At 46.4% G+C, this 12,927-nt stretch overlaps 1 protein-coding gene across 1 annotated transcript in view; it reads right to left on the bottom strand.

Annotated features, from left to right (window-relative positions):
- cep70 (centrosomal protein 70) overlaps window positions 1-12,927 on the bottom strand; it is a 43,106-nt gene that overhangs the window by 27,995 nt on the left and 2,184 nt on the right. Inside the window, exons 2-5 of the mRNA XM_055638570.1 lie at window positions 5,766-5,899; window positions 5,474-5,499; window positions 4,103-4,202; window positions 1,376-1,499 (exon numbers count right to left, since the gene is read on the bottom strand). Coding sequence (XP_055494545.1) covers window positions 1,376-1,499; window positions 4,103-4,202; window positions 5,474-5,499; window positions 5,766-5,796 — 281 coding nt within the window. The 5' untranslated portion in view covers window positions 5,797-5,899. The remainder of the gene's footprint in view (window positions 1-1,375; window positions 1,500-4,102; window positions 4,203-5,473; window positions 5,500-5,765; window positions 5,900-12,927) is intronic.

Genomic DNA, 12,927 nt, shown 5'->3' with positions numbered 1-12,927 from the left:
TGGACATCTCCTCCGACACAGGTGCGCAGGTCACCTCTGAGTTGTAGTCAGCAATGGCTTGCTGCTCAGCTAAACCACACTACGGCCTACCACCTGCAAGCAAACGGCCTAGTGGAGCATTTTCACTGGCACCTCAAGGCATCCTTAAAGGTATGGCTCACGGGCCCAGACTGGATGGACGAGTTGCCATGGGTGCTGCTGGGCATAAACACTGCCCCGAAAGAGGACCTAGCAATTTCCTCGGCTGAGCTGGTGTACAGTGGCCGCTTATGGTCCCAGGGAACTTTATCTCGGCGGCAAATGGACATCAGGAACCGCCCACGACCATGTTGACGAGCCTCCAGGAGAAGGTGGACAGACTCTCTCCAGTTCCAACGTCCCGCCATGGACTCACCACCACGTACGTCCCACCCGCCCCCCAGGACTGCCAGTACGCCTTCCTTCGCCGCAACTCCCACCGTACGCCACTGCAAAGGCCTTACGAGGGACACGGCACCACGACTTTTGTCATCAACATGGGTGGCAGGCACAAGACTGTCTCCGTGGACCGTCTTAAGCTGGCACACTTGGACATTGACAAACCAGTGCAGGTGGCATAGCCCCATAGTTCACTGTCACAACGGCAACTTTGCCAGCTGCAACCCCGAACACAGGAGATGGGTACATGAGATCAGGCTGCCTCACTCATGAGCCTAACCGCCTCCATTACTCCGGTTCTGGGGGGGGTCATGTGGTGAACCGAGCCATTTTGGTATTGAACCATCATTGGTCGGCTTTGAACTCTCGTGTGGACTGGGCGTGATCTGGGCTGACCAATCACGCGGTCGGGGGGGCGAGTCGTCAGGCGGTTGGAGAACAAAGGATTTGCGGTTGGAGTTTAACTCGTGTGTGCTCATGAACGACGGCACAGTAATAGTTAAATATTAACTTGATGCGCGCATGAACGACAGGGGCTGTATCGGTTAATTATTAAACGGAGTGTTTACACAACGCGTGGATCACTACACTATATAAATATATCAAATTGGCTGTAAACAAGCTGGCCTGCCAGTCAAAAAGAGGAAATTCAACTTCAACACAAGATTGATCCTGACGTCAGGCACTAAATAAAATTAAATACGCAATTTGAAAAAAAATGGCAAGTTTTTGACAAAAGGTAAAAATATTTTACATGTCTCAGATTAGTTCTTAGTGCCAGTAGCAGGTAGCAGGAATAACTTTGGAAACTAATATACATCTTAGATTCACAGACTAGCCAACTGTACATATTCACTGTCACAATGCAGTATTACAGACAGGTAAACACAAAGTATTTAGTAATTACACATACAACATTAATAATAGGATTAGTGAAAGAGTCAAGAAGGCTTCTTACTTCAATTGCTTATTAGATTGGACAAGATCCCAGATTAATGCCTGACGTCGCTCAGTGTCTTTTATAAGACTCTTCACTACCTCTCTGATTTCCACAGCTGACTCTTTATCTAGAAGGATTGCATCTATAATAGTTCAAAAGGGTACAATTAGTAATAAAAGAAAATACTTTTTGGTAAATTGATCCAATTCCTACACAACATTATAAATGTTAAATATTTTGGGAATATAAACAGGCTAAAAGTGGGGAGGGACGGAAAGAGGGGATGCAAAGGTTACTTGTAGTTGAACAAAACAATATTATTACCGTTGGGTTGTAAGCTGCCCAATGAGGTGCTGTTCCCCCAATTTACATTTGGCCTCACTGACAATGGAGGAGGCCCAGGACAGAAGGATCAGAATGGGAAGGGGATTTAAAATATTTGACAACCGAGAGATCACCCAGGCCAAGGCAGACTGAGCGGAGGTATTCAGCAAAACAATCGCCCAGTCTGCACTTGGTCTCGCCGATATATAGGAGTCTACACCTGGAATAGTAAATGAGGTGGGAAAAGGTGCATATAAAACCAATGCATCCTTCTCTCTCTTGATTTCTAATGCACTGAGCATTTAAAAGTAATTAATTGAAAATTTTGTGTGGAAGAAATGAAAATCATGCAATTTGCTTGCAACTGAGCCCTACACTGACTTAATAAAACAGATATTGTTCAAGAGTTGAAACTAGCTTGCTAATTTCTTACTAAAGGTTCCCAAGGAAATAGAATATATATGCCGTAACTAAAGAAATATACTACTTAACTTACACATATCAACAAGATTACTCTTTAGGGAACGGGGTTCCCCTCTTCTACTATGGATGAGGCTCTCACCAGGGTCTCTTCTATACCCCATAACTCTGCTCTCACTCCCCATCCCTCGACTCGTAACAAAGGCAGAGTCACCCGGTGGCTAAGCACTTCACCTCCCATTCCGAATCCGACCTTTCTGGATCTGGATATAATACGCTGAAAAGCTCTAGATAGAGCATCACTCAGCACTATGATGACCTGGGCCTCCTCCATGGCCAGAGTGAGGCCCACCGCAAATTGGAGGAGCAGCACCTCATATTTTGCTTGAGTAGTTTACACCCCAGCGGTATTAACATTGACCTCTCCAATTTCAGGTAGTCCCTGCTTTCCCCCTCTTTCCCCGCACATTCCCAGCTCTCCCACAGCACTCTGTCTCCGTCTCTTCCTTTCTTCTTCCCCGCCCCTCCCCCCCACCCCCACAGCAGTCTGAAGAAGGGTCTCGACCCGAAGCGTCGCCCATTTCCTTCGCTCCGTAGATGCTGCCTCACCCGCTGAGTTTCTCTAGCATTTTTGTCTACCTTCAATTTTCCAGCATCTGCAGTTCCTTCTTAAACAGGATTACTTAGTCATTTTTTAAATCAAACTTGCTATGTAGATAGAAACCATAAATGAATTGCAGGGCATATACAAGCCTCAAACATAATACTACTTCCTTAAGTACCAGTCAACAACTGTACCTAAAGACCAAATAGGAAATGAGTGTTAATCAAAAATAATTCGACCCATTTTCTGGGACGCAAAGATAAAAATGCATTTCTGACCCGGAAGTGATAGTAGTAGTAGTATTAGTAGGCCCCCTTCGGTCATGACTGACCATAGGTGATGCATCCTAGTTTGCAGGTGATGTGTGGTCGGATGCAAGCCTGGGCGATGTCATATGGAGGACAGGCCCATGCAGCACATCCCCCCTCTCCATGTCGCTGATTGATCTAAAGGAATAGCAGGGCCATTACAGTTTGGCACCAGTGCCATTGCAGGAGCTGCCAGAGCGAGGTTGTAGACAACGACAAACTGCCTTAGGGGCTCCGGATCTTCTTGAGGTTTACTCCAGGAGCCTTTTCCATGACTGGATATGGCCACAAGGCAGTGGAGTTTTCCGTCTCCTAGATGGACTGCCTTCCCAGGCTGACCAGGAAGTAATAGGTTTACACTTTAAGAAGTCATTACTCTAGATGGCACAAAAGTGTGAACTCTTTCAAAAGTGAGATTGCATTTCTGTGCAGGAATAATTGCTGTACAATTTTTCACTGAGCATATGAACTTCATCTATTTTTCAACAACCTTAAATAAATTAGGGACATTAATTTTCACAGCTCCCTGCCTCACCTTTTAAAAAAATGTTTGGATATTTTTTGAAAATAACAATAAAATGTTTACATTTTACTCACATTCATAAAAAAATATAATTGCTCAAATTTAAGAGTGTACACCTTTAATTGAGGTAGACAGATGGTGTTTCATGTCAAAACCTTGCAGGTGTTTTGATCTAGGGTCCCAACTTGAAACATTAACCATTTCTCTACCTCTACAGAGGCTGCCTGATCCACTGAGATCCTACAGCAGTTTTCTTGCTCCAAATTACAGCATCTGCAATCGAGTCTCCGCAGATGATATAGTGGTATGCCCATTTACATTTAACATCAAAAATAATTTTCAATATTGTGTCATTTTGTGAAAGCACAGTCAGTTAGTAAAGAAAAGCAGACAGAGATTCATTTTCTAAGATACCTCATTTTACTTTAGTCCAACATGACTCATAGAGTTAATTGACAATATTTCTGCAAAACTGATGTGAACATAACAGCTTTCCAAGTATTGTAATCCAAATGCAGCCTAAGTTTACAGGAATCTAGCTTTCTTGACCTCTCAGTTTTTCCTACCATTTTGGTTTTTGCTCTTCAGTGGAGCCATGAGCTGGATTGGTTTGAATCCATGGCGCTGAAGAAGGCCGTTTAGGATCTGCCATTCTGTTTGTTCATGCTAGAGGATAAATTAGCATTAGATATTTTTAATATATAGGTAGGCACCAAACCTCGTGACCTGGTGTCGAGACAACAACCTTTCTCTCGATGTCAGCAAGTCAAAGGAGATAGTGATTGAATTCATGAAGCGAAGCTGGACACATACTCAAGTATGCATTGACAGCGCCAAAGTAGAGATGGTTGAAAGCATCAGATTCCTAGGAGTAAATATCACCACCAACCTGTGCTGGAACACCCTTATTTAAGCAATGACCAAAAAAGCTCACCAACTCCTCTACATCCTTAGAAGGCTTAGGATGTTTGGCATGTCCTTGACAACCCTCACCAACTTCTACAGATGCTTCGTAGAAAGCATTTTATTGGGATGCATCACAGCATGGTTTGGGAACAACTCCATCCAAGACTGCAAGAAATTGCAGAGAATTGTGGACGTGGCTCAGACCATCACACAAACCAACCTCCCTTCCATTGACCCCATAAACACCTCACGTTGCTTTGGCGCGGCCACCAGCATAATCAAGAACGACTCACCCCTAGTCATTCCCTCTTCTCCCGTCTCCAATCAGGCAAGAGGTGTAGAAGTGTGAAAATGCACACCTCCAGATTCAGAGACAGTTTCTTCCCAGCTGTTTCATACCATAGTAGGTTTCTTTCCAAGCACAGTTTGAATGTAAAAATAATATATTAAATATTTACCATGCTTTGGAAAGTTAACAAAAGATCAGTTTTACAGTAACAATATATACAAATAATTTTCAGGAAACATTCTCCTATCCATATTTAAAATGAATTACCTTTACAATGGGAAGCAAAGATCAATTGCTAAATGAAGTAAAGAATGGGTTGTGCTGCAATTATTAGTTTGACAATAAAATAGGGAACTAGGCTGACTCAAGAGCAAAGTCTTTGATGTCTGGCGACCCTTTGATGTTACATTTTCATACCCTACCCTTCCATATCTCCGTGTCTCCCTCTCCCCGACTCTCAGTCTGAAGAAGGATCTCGACCCGAAATGTCACCCATGTACTTCAAAACCATTTAAAATGTTGATGGGTGCCAAAATATTCTACATCCAAATTTAAAGCAGCGAATTAAAATAATCTCTCAAGATTGCACTAATATCTAAAGGATCTATTGCCTTGACATTTTCCCTTTGCAAAGTACTATACATGAACACATATTTTATGGTCAAAGATATGGTATGGTCAAGTGATTCATTACTATCTTAACTCAAGCCAATTCCAATAATTAAAATTTAAACAGACTCACCTGTCCTAAAGCACTGTTATCCTCCCCTGCAGTAAGAAATAAAATGTCACATGCATCATTTTTAAATCAATACCTCCATCAAAAAACAGAATTTACAATTGGATTTAGTTGATATAGTTTAAGATCTTACCACAAACACATCTTAAGATGATCCTAAATGCTTATTACTTAACCATATTATTTTTATCCAGTATGGAGTCAAACAAATTACATGGACTCCTATAACCATTTTACCTTCTAAATAAAACTTTAAGTAAATAGTTTGAAACAAAATCAAAAGCTAACATTGTACCAGATATGAAGTATTTACTGATGGAGCTCATTTTATCATCATGTCTTTGAGGATAAGTTTTCTTTTTATCTACCAAAATAATGAATAGGCGACCAATAATGAGTTGTTTTTTCTGCCTTCCAACATTTCCTTTTCTGGCAAAACAAAATATGCATCACAATTAAGAATGGTATACATAGACAATGGTATACTTACACATTGGCCAAGAGCAACAACGTTCATTACTACGAGATATCCTACACCAAAAGAAGGTGTTGTAGTGACCATGGGCTTATTTTGTGTGCCATTCATTATGGCATTTGTCTTTAAATTGTAGACTATCCGTAATAATGTGGGTGGGATTTATTACGTAGTCAGGGGCGTGTTTGCTGCTGGGTTTCTTGCACAGAAGCTTAGTTTTAGTTTAGCTTTGGAGATATATGGTGAAGAAACACCCTTCAACCATGCAGAGTTTTGCCGAGACTCGAGGAGTTTTCTAACGTTTAAAAGCAATATGCTGGAGTTTGATGAAAATTAAAGTGTACAAGTCAGAGAAAAAGGTCGGATGAATATCTTATTGTTTTTCTTCAACATTAAAGAAACTATTAATCAAAAGACTGTGTTATGAAGATTTATCTTACGAGAGGCTCTGAAGGTCTCATGGAGAGCTCACATGCGTATTACACATTCCTAAATATACACAACAGCTTTAGCCACATTTATTGTGCAAAAAACAAATAAACGCACTATTCTCTGCAGAGCCTTCTTGTCCTGGGCGGAGCGGTTCCCAAACCAAATTGTGATGTTTCCGGACAAGATGCTTTCCACAGCCGCTGAGTCGAAACACTGGAGGATCTTTAGAGACACTCTGAACTTCCTCAATTGCCTGAGGTGGTAAAGGCGCTGCCTTGCCTTACTCACCAGTGCTGCAGCGTGTGATGTCCTTGTCAGATCCTCTGAGATGTGGACTCCCAGGTATTTAAAGCAGCTCACCCTATCCACAGTGTCCCCATTTATCTTCAATGGTGTGTACGTCCTCGGATGTTGCGTCCTCCTAATGTCCACGATCAGCCCCTTCGTTTTTTTGACATTCAAGAGGAGGCTGACACCAGAGTGCCAGATCAGCCACCTCCTCCCAGTAGGCCTTCTCATCGTTATCGGAGATCAGGCCCACCACCACAGTGTCATCAGCAAACTTGATTATAGAGTTGGAGCTGAACCTAGCCACACAGTCATGTGTGTACAGGGAGTACAGTAGGGGGCTGAAGACACAACCCTGGGGGGATCCTGTGCACAGGGTGAGGGACTTCGATGTATTCCCTCCCATCTTGACTACCTGGGGCCTGGCGGTGAGAAAGTCCAGGACCCAGGCACAGGTGTTGAGCCCCAATTCCAGCAGCTTTTCAGCAAGTCTGGTAGGGACTATCGTGTTGAAGGCTGAACTGAAGTCTATGATCAGCGGTGAAGGATGAAAGTGTTCACAGGACATTGAAACATATAAGATTGTTAAGGGTTTGGACATGCTAGAGGCAGGAAACATGTTCCCAATGTTGGGGCAGTCCAGAACCAGGGGCCACAGTTTAAGAATAAGGAGTAAGCCATTTAGAATGGAGACAAGGAAACACTTTTTCTCACAGAAAATGTGGGTCTGTGGAATTCTCTGCCTCAGAGGGGGGTGGAGGCAGTTTCTCTGGATGCTTTCAAGAGAGAGCTAGATAGGGCTCTTAAAAATAGTGGAGTCAGGGGATATGGAGAGAAGGCAGGAACGGGGTACTGATTGGAGATGATCAGCCATGATCACATTGAATGGCGGTGCTGGCTCGAAGGGCTGAATGGCCTACTCCTGCACCTATTGTCTATTGAAAGCTGTAGGCCCAGATGGCATCTCGGGGCGAGTACTTAAGTCTTGTGCTACGCAGCTAGCTCCGGTGCTCACTACAATATTCAACCTCTCCCTGGCCAAGTCCGTGGTCCCTGCCTGCTTCAAAAGATCCATCATTGTACCTGTACCAAAAAATGAACAGCATCCTCACATAGCTCCCCTTCTGGCTGTCAAGGTCAGAGAGAGCGGTGTGCAGAACCTGGGAGACCGCATCGTCCGTGGATCTGTTCAGACGGTATGCGAATTCTAGCGGGTCCATGTTGCGTGGGAGGAAGGCGCAGATGTGTTTCTTGACCAGCCTCTCAAAACATTTCATGACTACCGAGGTGAGGAGGTAACTACCTAATTATAACTAACTCGGTAACTAACTAATTATAGGCTTTAATTTCAGGTCATCCAAGTAAGATGTTTTATATTTTGTTTCAGAATGCTTCAATCTATAATAACTAAAAATTTCATTCAGTTCTCTTCATTTTTAAGAAAGTTATGGGCTTTTGACTGTCCTCAATCACAGCTTTTGTGTTAAGGCAATGGAAAAGCAATAGGGAACAAGATGCTAATTTCCGAGTATGAAAATGGCCTTAGGCCATGGTATTGGGGGTAGAGTGCTGACATGGATAGAGAAGTGGGCAGACAGGAAACAAAGAGTAGCGATTAATGGGTCCCTTTCAGAATGGCAGGCAGTGACCAGTGGGGTACCGCAAGGCTCGGTGGTGGGACCACAGCTATTTACAATATACATCAATGATTTGGATGATGGGAATCAAAGTAACATTAGCAAATTTGCAGATGACACAAAACTGGGTGGCAGTGTGAACTGTGAGGTGGATGCTATAAGAATGCAGGGTGACGGACAGGTTGGGGGAGTGGGCAAATGCATGGCAGATGAAGTTTAATGCGGATAAATGTGAGGTTATCCACTTTGGTAGCAAAAACAGAAAGGCAGATTACTACCTAAATGGCGACAAATTGGGAAAAGGGGAAGTACAACGGGATGTGGGGGTCCTTGTACATCAGTCTATGAAAGTAAGCACACAGGTACAGCAGGCAGTGAAGAAAGCGAATGGCATGTTGACCTTTATAACAAGAGGAATTGAATATAGGAGCAAAGAGGTCCTTCTGCAGTTGTACAGATCACCAGTGAGACCACACCTGGGGCATTGTTATGTATTATGTGCAGTTTTGTTCCCCTAATTTGAGGAAGGCCATTCTTGCTATTGAGGGAGTGTAAGTTATTGGGGCAAATCCTCCAAAATTATGGAAGAACTCGGGGATGAGGACCATGGACATTTTTAAAACAGACTTGCTGGCTGCAAAGGGAAAACCCCCAATCCACAAAGGAAGAGCCAGTTTAAAACCTGTCTGTGGGCCTGGGCATTACATGACTATGCGAATGGTGTGAACAGGAAAGGCCAGGACGGAGATAACGAGATTATCTTGGAAAGACAAAGGAAGGAACTGAGCCTCAGCAGATGGGGGTAAACAGCCCATCACCATCGTAAATGGCCCATCCATCAGGACAATGGGAGCCCATCCAGGTGATGGGATAACGATCATGCTGAGGCATCACATCCAAGATGGCGGCGCTGGCTTAACAGCTGCGGCCCACCTGCAGTCCGTCTGTTTTTTTTCTTTCGTTTTGTTCCTTGTCATGTTTTAGTTAATTTTGTTTTATTAAGTTGTGTATGTATGTGGGTGGGCAGGGAGAAACAATGCTTTGGCCTCTTCCTTCGGGGGATGCGACTTTTTCTTCGGTCGTATCCCCCGTCTCCGTCTGCGCTGAGGCCTAATGGCGGAGCTGGCGGCAACGGAGCTGTAGCAGCGGCGGCGGAGACCTGACTCGGCCCTGGAGCTGTGGCGGCAGCAGCAGCAGCGGAGACCTGATTCGGCACCGAAGCTGTAGCGGCGGCGGCGGCAGCAGCAGCGGAGACCTGACTCGGCACCGGCTGTGGAGCGGTGGCGGCAGCAGCAGCAGCGGAGACCTGACTCGGCACCGAAGCTGTAGCGGCGGCGGCAGCGGCAGCAGCAGCGGAGACCTGACTCGGCACCGAAGCTGTAGCGGCGGCAGCGGCAGCAGCAGCGGAGACCCGACTCGGTACCGAAGCTGTAGCGGCGGCAGCAGCAGCGGAGACCTGACTCGGCCCTGGAGCTGTGGCGGCAGCAGCAGCGGAGACCTGACTCGGCACTGAAGCTGCAGCGGCAGCAGCAGCAGCAGCAGCAGAGACCTGACTCGGCCCTGGAGCTGTGGCAGCAGCAGCAGCAGCGGAGACCTGACTCGGCCCTGGAGCTGTGGCGGAGGCAGCGGCAGCGGAGACCTGACTCGGCCTCTGGAGCTGTGGCGGCAGCGAGTTTGAACCGTCGCCTCGGCGCAGAGGGAGAACAAAGAGGGAAGAGCCAGAGACTTTAAGATTTTGCCTTCCACCACAGTGAGGAGGTGTTTGGTGAACTCACTGTGGTGGATGTTAAATTTGTGTTGACTATGTGCTTTGTCATTTTCTTAAATTATATGTATGACTGCAGGGAAACAGAATTTCGTTCAGACCGAAAGGTCTGAATGACAATAAACAAATCTAATCTAATCTAATCTAATCTAATCATGACATCAGCAAACCCATTATCATCATAGGCCTATTGTTCATGCCAGATCGAAACTGGGAATCATCTAAAGACCCTTTTGTCCAGAGGACCACCTGGGGGGTTTCAAGGGAAAAAACACGGATATAAAAGGGACAGACAAGCAAGGTTTTGTTCTCTTTTCTGCTCTGTTGGACGCCTGCTGACCCTGTATCGATCCAGCTGTAAATACCCCAGACGATTTGGTGAAGTTCCCGAAATAGGATAGAGGTTGTGGGAAGAAGGGGAAAGGGGGTGCATCTGTAATTAAAATTGTGTAAAGTAAGTTTTTACGATGTGCCTGATAATTTTCTTTCCATAGTCCTAGTTTAAAGCATAAGTTTAGCCACGTATTATGTAGTGTTGGTGAGATTCGATTTCTCATTGTTTAATATAGCCTGTAAATTTTAGACTTGCTTTGAATCCGTCTTGGTTTCTGTTTTCTCTCATCAGCACATCAGCTGCATCGAAGGGATGGACTGTGGAAAAGTAGACCACAACAGACAAAGACAAAACCCCGAATGCCATTATTAGGAGGTAGCCGCTACCGTTGGCCGGTCATACCCCACCATAATTCCGAGGTCTAGAACCCAGGGGAACCCTTTTTTTTGTATTCTCTCTTGAGAACCGCTCGAGTGGAGTGGTGGCCGTTTGACCCACCGACAAGGGAGAGAATCACTCGGGCAGTTGGGCCCGAAGTAGAGTAAAGGGAACCAAAACCCCTACAGGAGTGCAGCATAGGTTTACAAGGTTAACTCCCAGGATGGTGGGACTGTCATATGCTGAGAGAATGGAGCAGCTGGGCTTGTACACTCTGGAGTTTAGAAGGATGAGAGGGTTTGCATTGAAACATATAAGATTGTTAAGGCCTTGGACACGCTAGAGGTAGGAAACATGTTCCCGATGTTGGGGGAGTCCAAAACCAGGGGTTTAAGAATAAGGAGTAAGCAATTTAGAACGGAGACGAGGAAACACTTTTTCTCACAGAGAGTGGTGAGTCTGTGGAATTCTCTGCCTCAGAGGGCAGTGGAGACAGGTTCTCTGGATCCTTTCAAGAGAGAGCTCTTAAAAATAGTGGAGTCAGGGGATATGGGGAGAAGGCAGGAACGGGGTACTGATTGGTGATGATCAGCCATGATCACATTGAATGGTGGTGCTGGCTCGAAGGGCCAAATGGCACCTATAAGCACCTATTGTCTATAACTTTTTTTAATACTGAAGATGTGAAAGTGAATTAGGTGTTAAATTAAACTTATTTTTATGCTTTGTCTCATGGGATAAATTGCAGCCTTGATTTTTAACATTGCTAAAACAAGTCTCCCACAAGCACAGAGTAAAGCCACAGAGTGTAAATGACTCTTCTTTACATGGCATCGAGAACTGAAAAGACAGTGGCCGGGCCAACCTGTGCAGCGGTGGTATTTGCCTGCTCCAAGTTCAAGGACTACATTTTTGGCAACAACTTCACTATCGAGACCGACCACCAGCCGCTGGTCACCATCCTCAACAAGCCGTTCTATGTTGTCTCATCCCGGTTGCAGCGCATGATGCTGCAGCTCCAGCGTTTCACGTTCGAGATTGTCTATCGAAAGGGCAAGGACACGTTCGTGGCCGACACGCTGTCCCGCGCACCGCTAACGTCCACCGATCGCCACCCATATGAAATGTCTGACCTGATGGTGCTCAATGTGAATATTGTGCCTTCACAGCAAATGCAATCCCTGGTGCAGCACACTGCCAAGGATCCTGCCCTGCAGCAGCTTGCTGCCGTCATCCAGCAGGGCTAGCCAGACCGTCGCTCCGCCTTGCCGGCAGGTGCCGTGCCCTACTTCCTGCTCCGTGACGAGCTCGTACTGCACGACAGCGTGGTTGTGAAGGGACACAAGGTTGTTGTGCCTGCTGCGCTGCACGACCACTATTTCCAGGCCGCCCACCGCGGCCACCCTGGAGCCGAAGCCACTCTGTCTCACGCTCAGAGCCAGTTCTACTGGCGCGGCATGGCTCAGTACATACGGGAGAGGGTCTCCGCCTGCTCCACCTGCAACAGCCTCGCTCCCCACCATCAACGACAGCCGCTTCTGCAGCAGCCTGCTCCCGAACTGCCCTGGATGGCGGTTGCCACTGACTTTTTCGTGTGCGTGGCAAGCACTTCCTGGTCCTTGTCGACTCTTACTCCAGCTGGTTCGAGGTTGACCAGCTGCACTCCCCCACGTCTGCGGCCGTTATCGGGAAGCTGCGCCGCCACTTCGCTACCTTCGGCTCCCCGGCAAGCCTGCTGTCGGACAATGGCAGCCAGTTTACGAGTGCCGAGTTCCGGGATTTTGCGGCCAGCTGGAATTTCTGCCACTTCACCAGCAGTCCGGAGTACCCGCAGAGCAACGGCCTGGCAGAGCGCGCGGTCCGCAGTGCCAAGGACTTGCTGGAACATTGTCGATTGTCTCACTCAGATTTTTACCTGGCCCTCCTTAACCTTCGCAACATCTCCCGCGACCCTGCCATGGGCTCCCCGGCACAGCGACTCATGTCTCGCACCACTAGGCCCCCCATCCTGGTGGCCCAGCGCTCCCTCGTGCCCTCCGTCCTCAAGCCCGCTGCTGTCCAAGAGCGCATTGCCCTTAAGCACTAGATCCAGAAGCGCTCCCACGATAAGTCGTACCGCCCACTCACGCGTCTATTCCCCGGTCAAGT

This window comes from Leucoraja erinacea, chromosome 7, assembly GCF_028641065.1.
Source record: "Leucoraja erinacea ecotype New England chromosome 7, Leri_hhj_1, whole genome shotgun sequence".
Classification (NCBI taxonomy): Eukaryota; Metazoa; Chordata; class Chondrichthyes; order Rajiformes; family Rajidae; genus Leucoraja; species Leucoraja erinaceus.
This window is presented reverse-complemented; position numbering and strand designations above follow the sequence as displayed.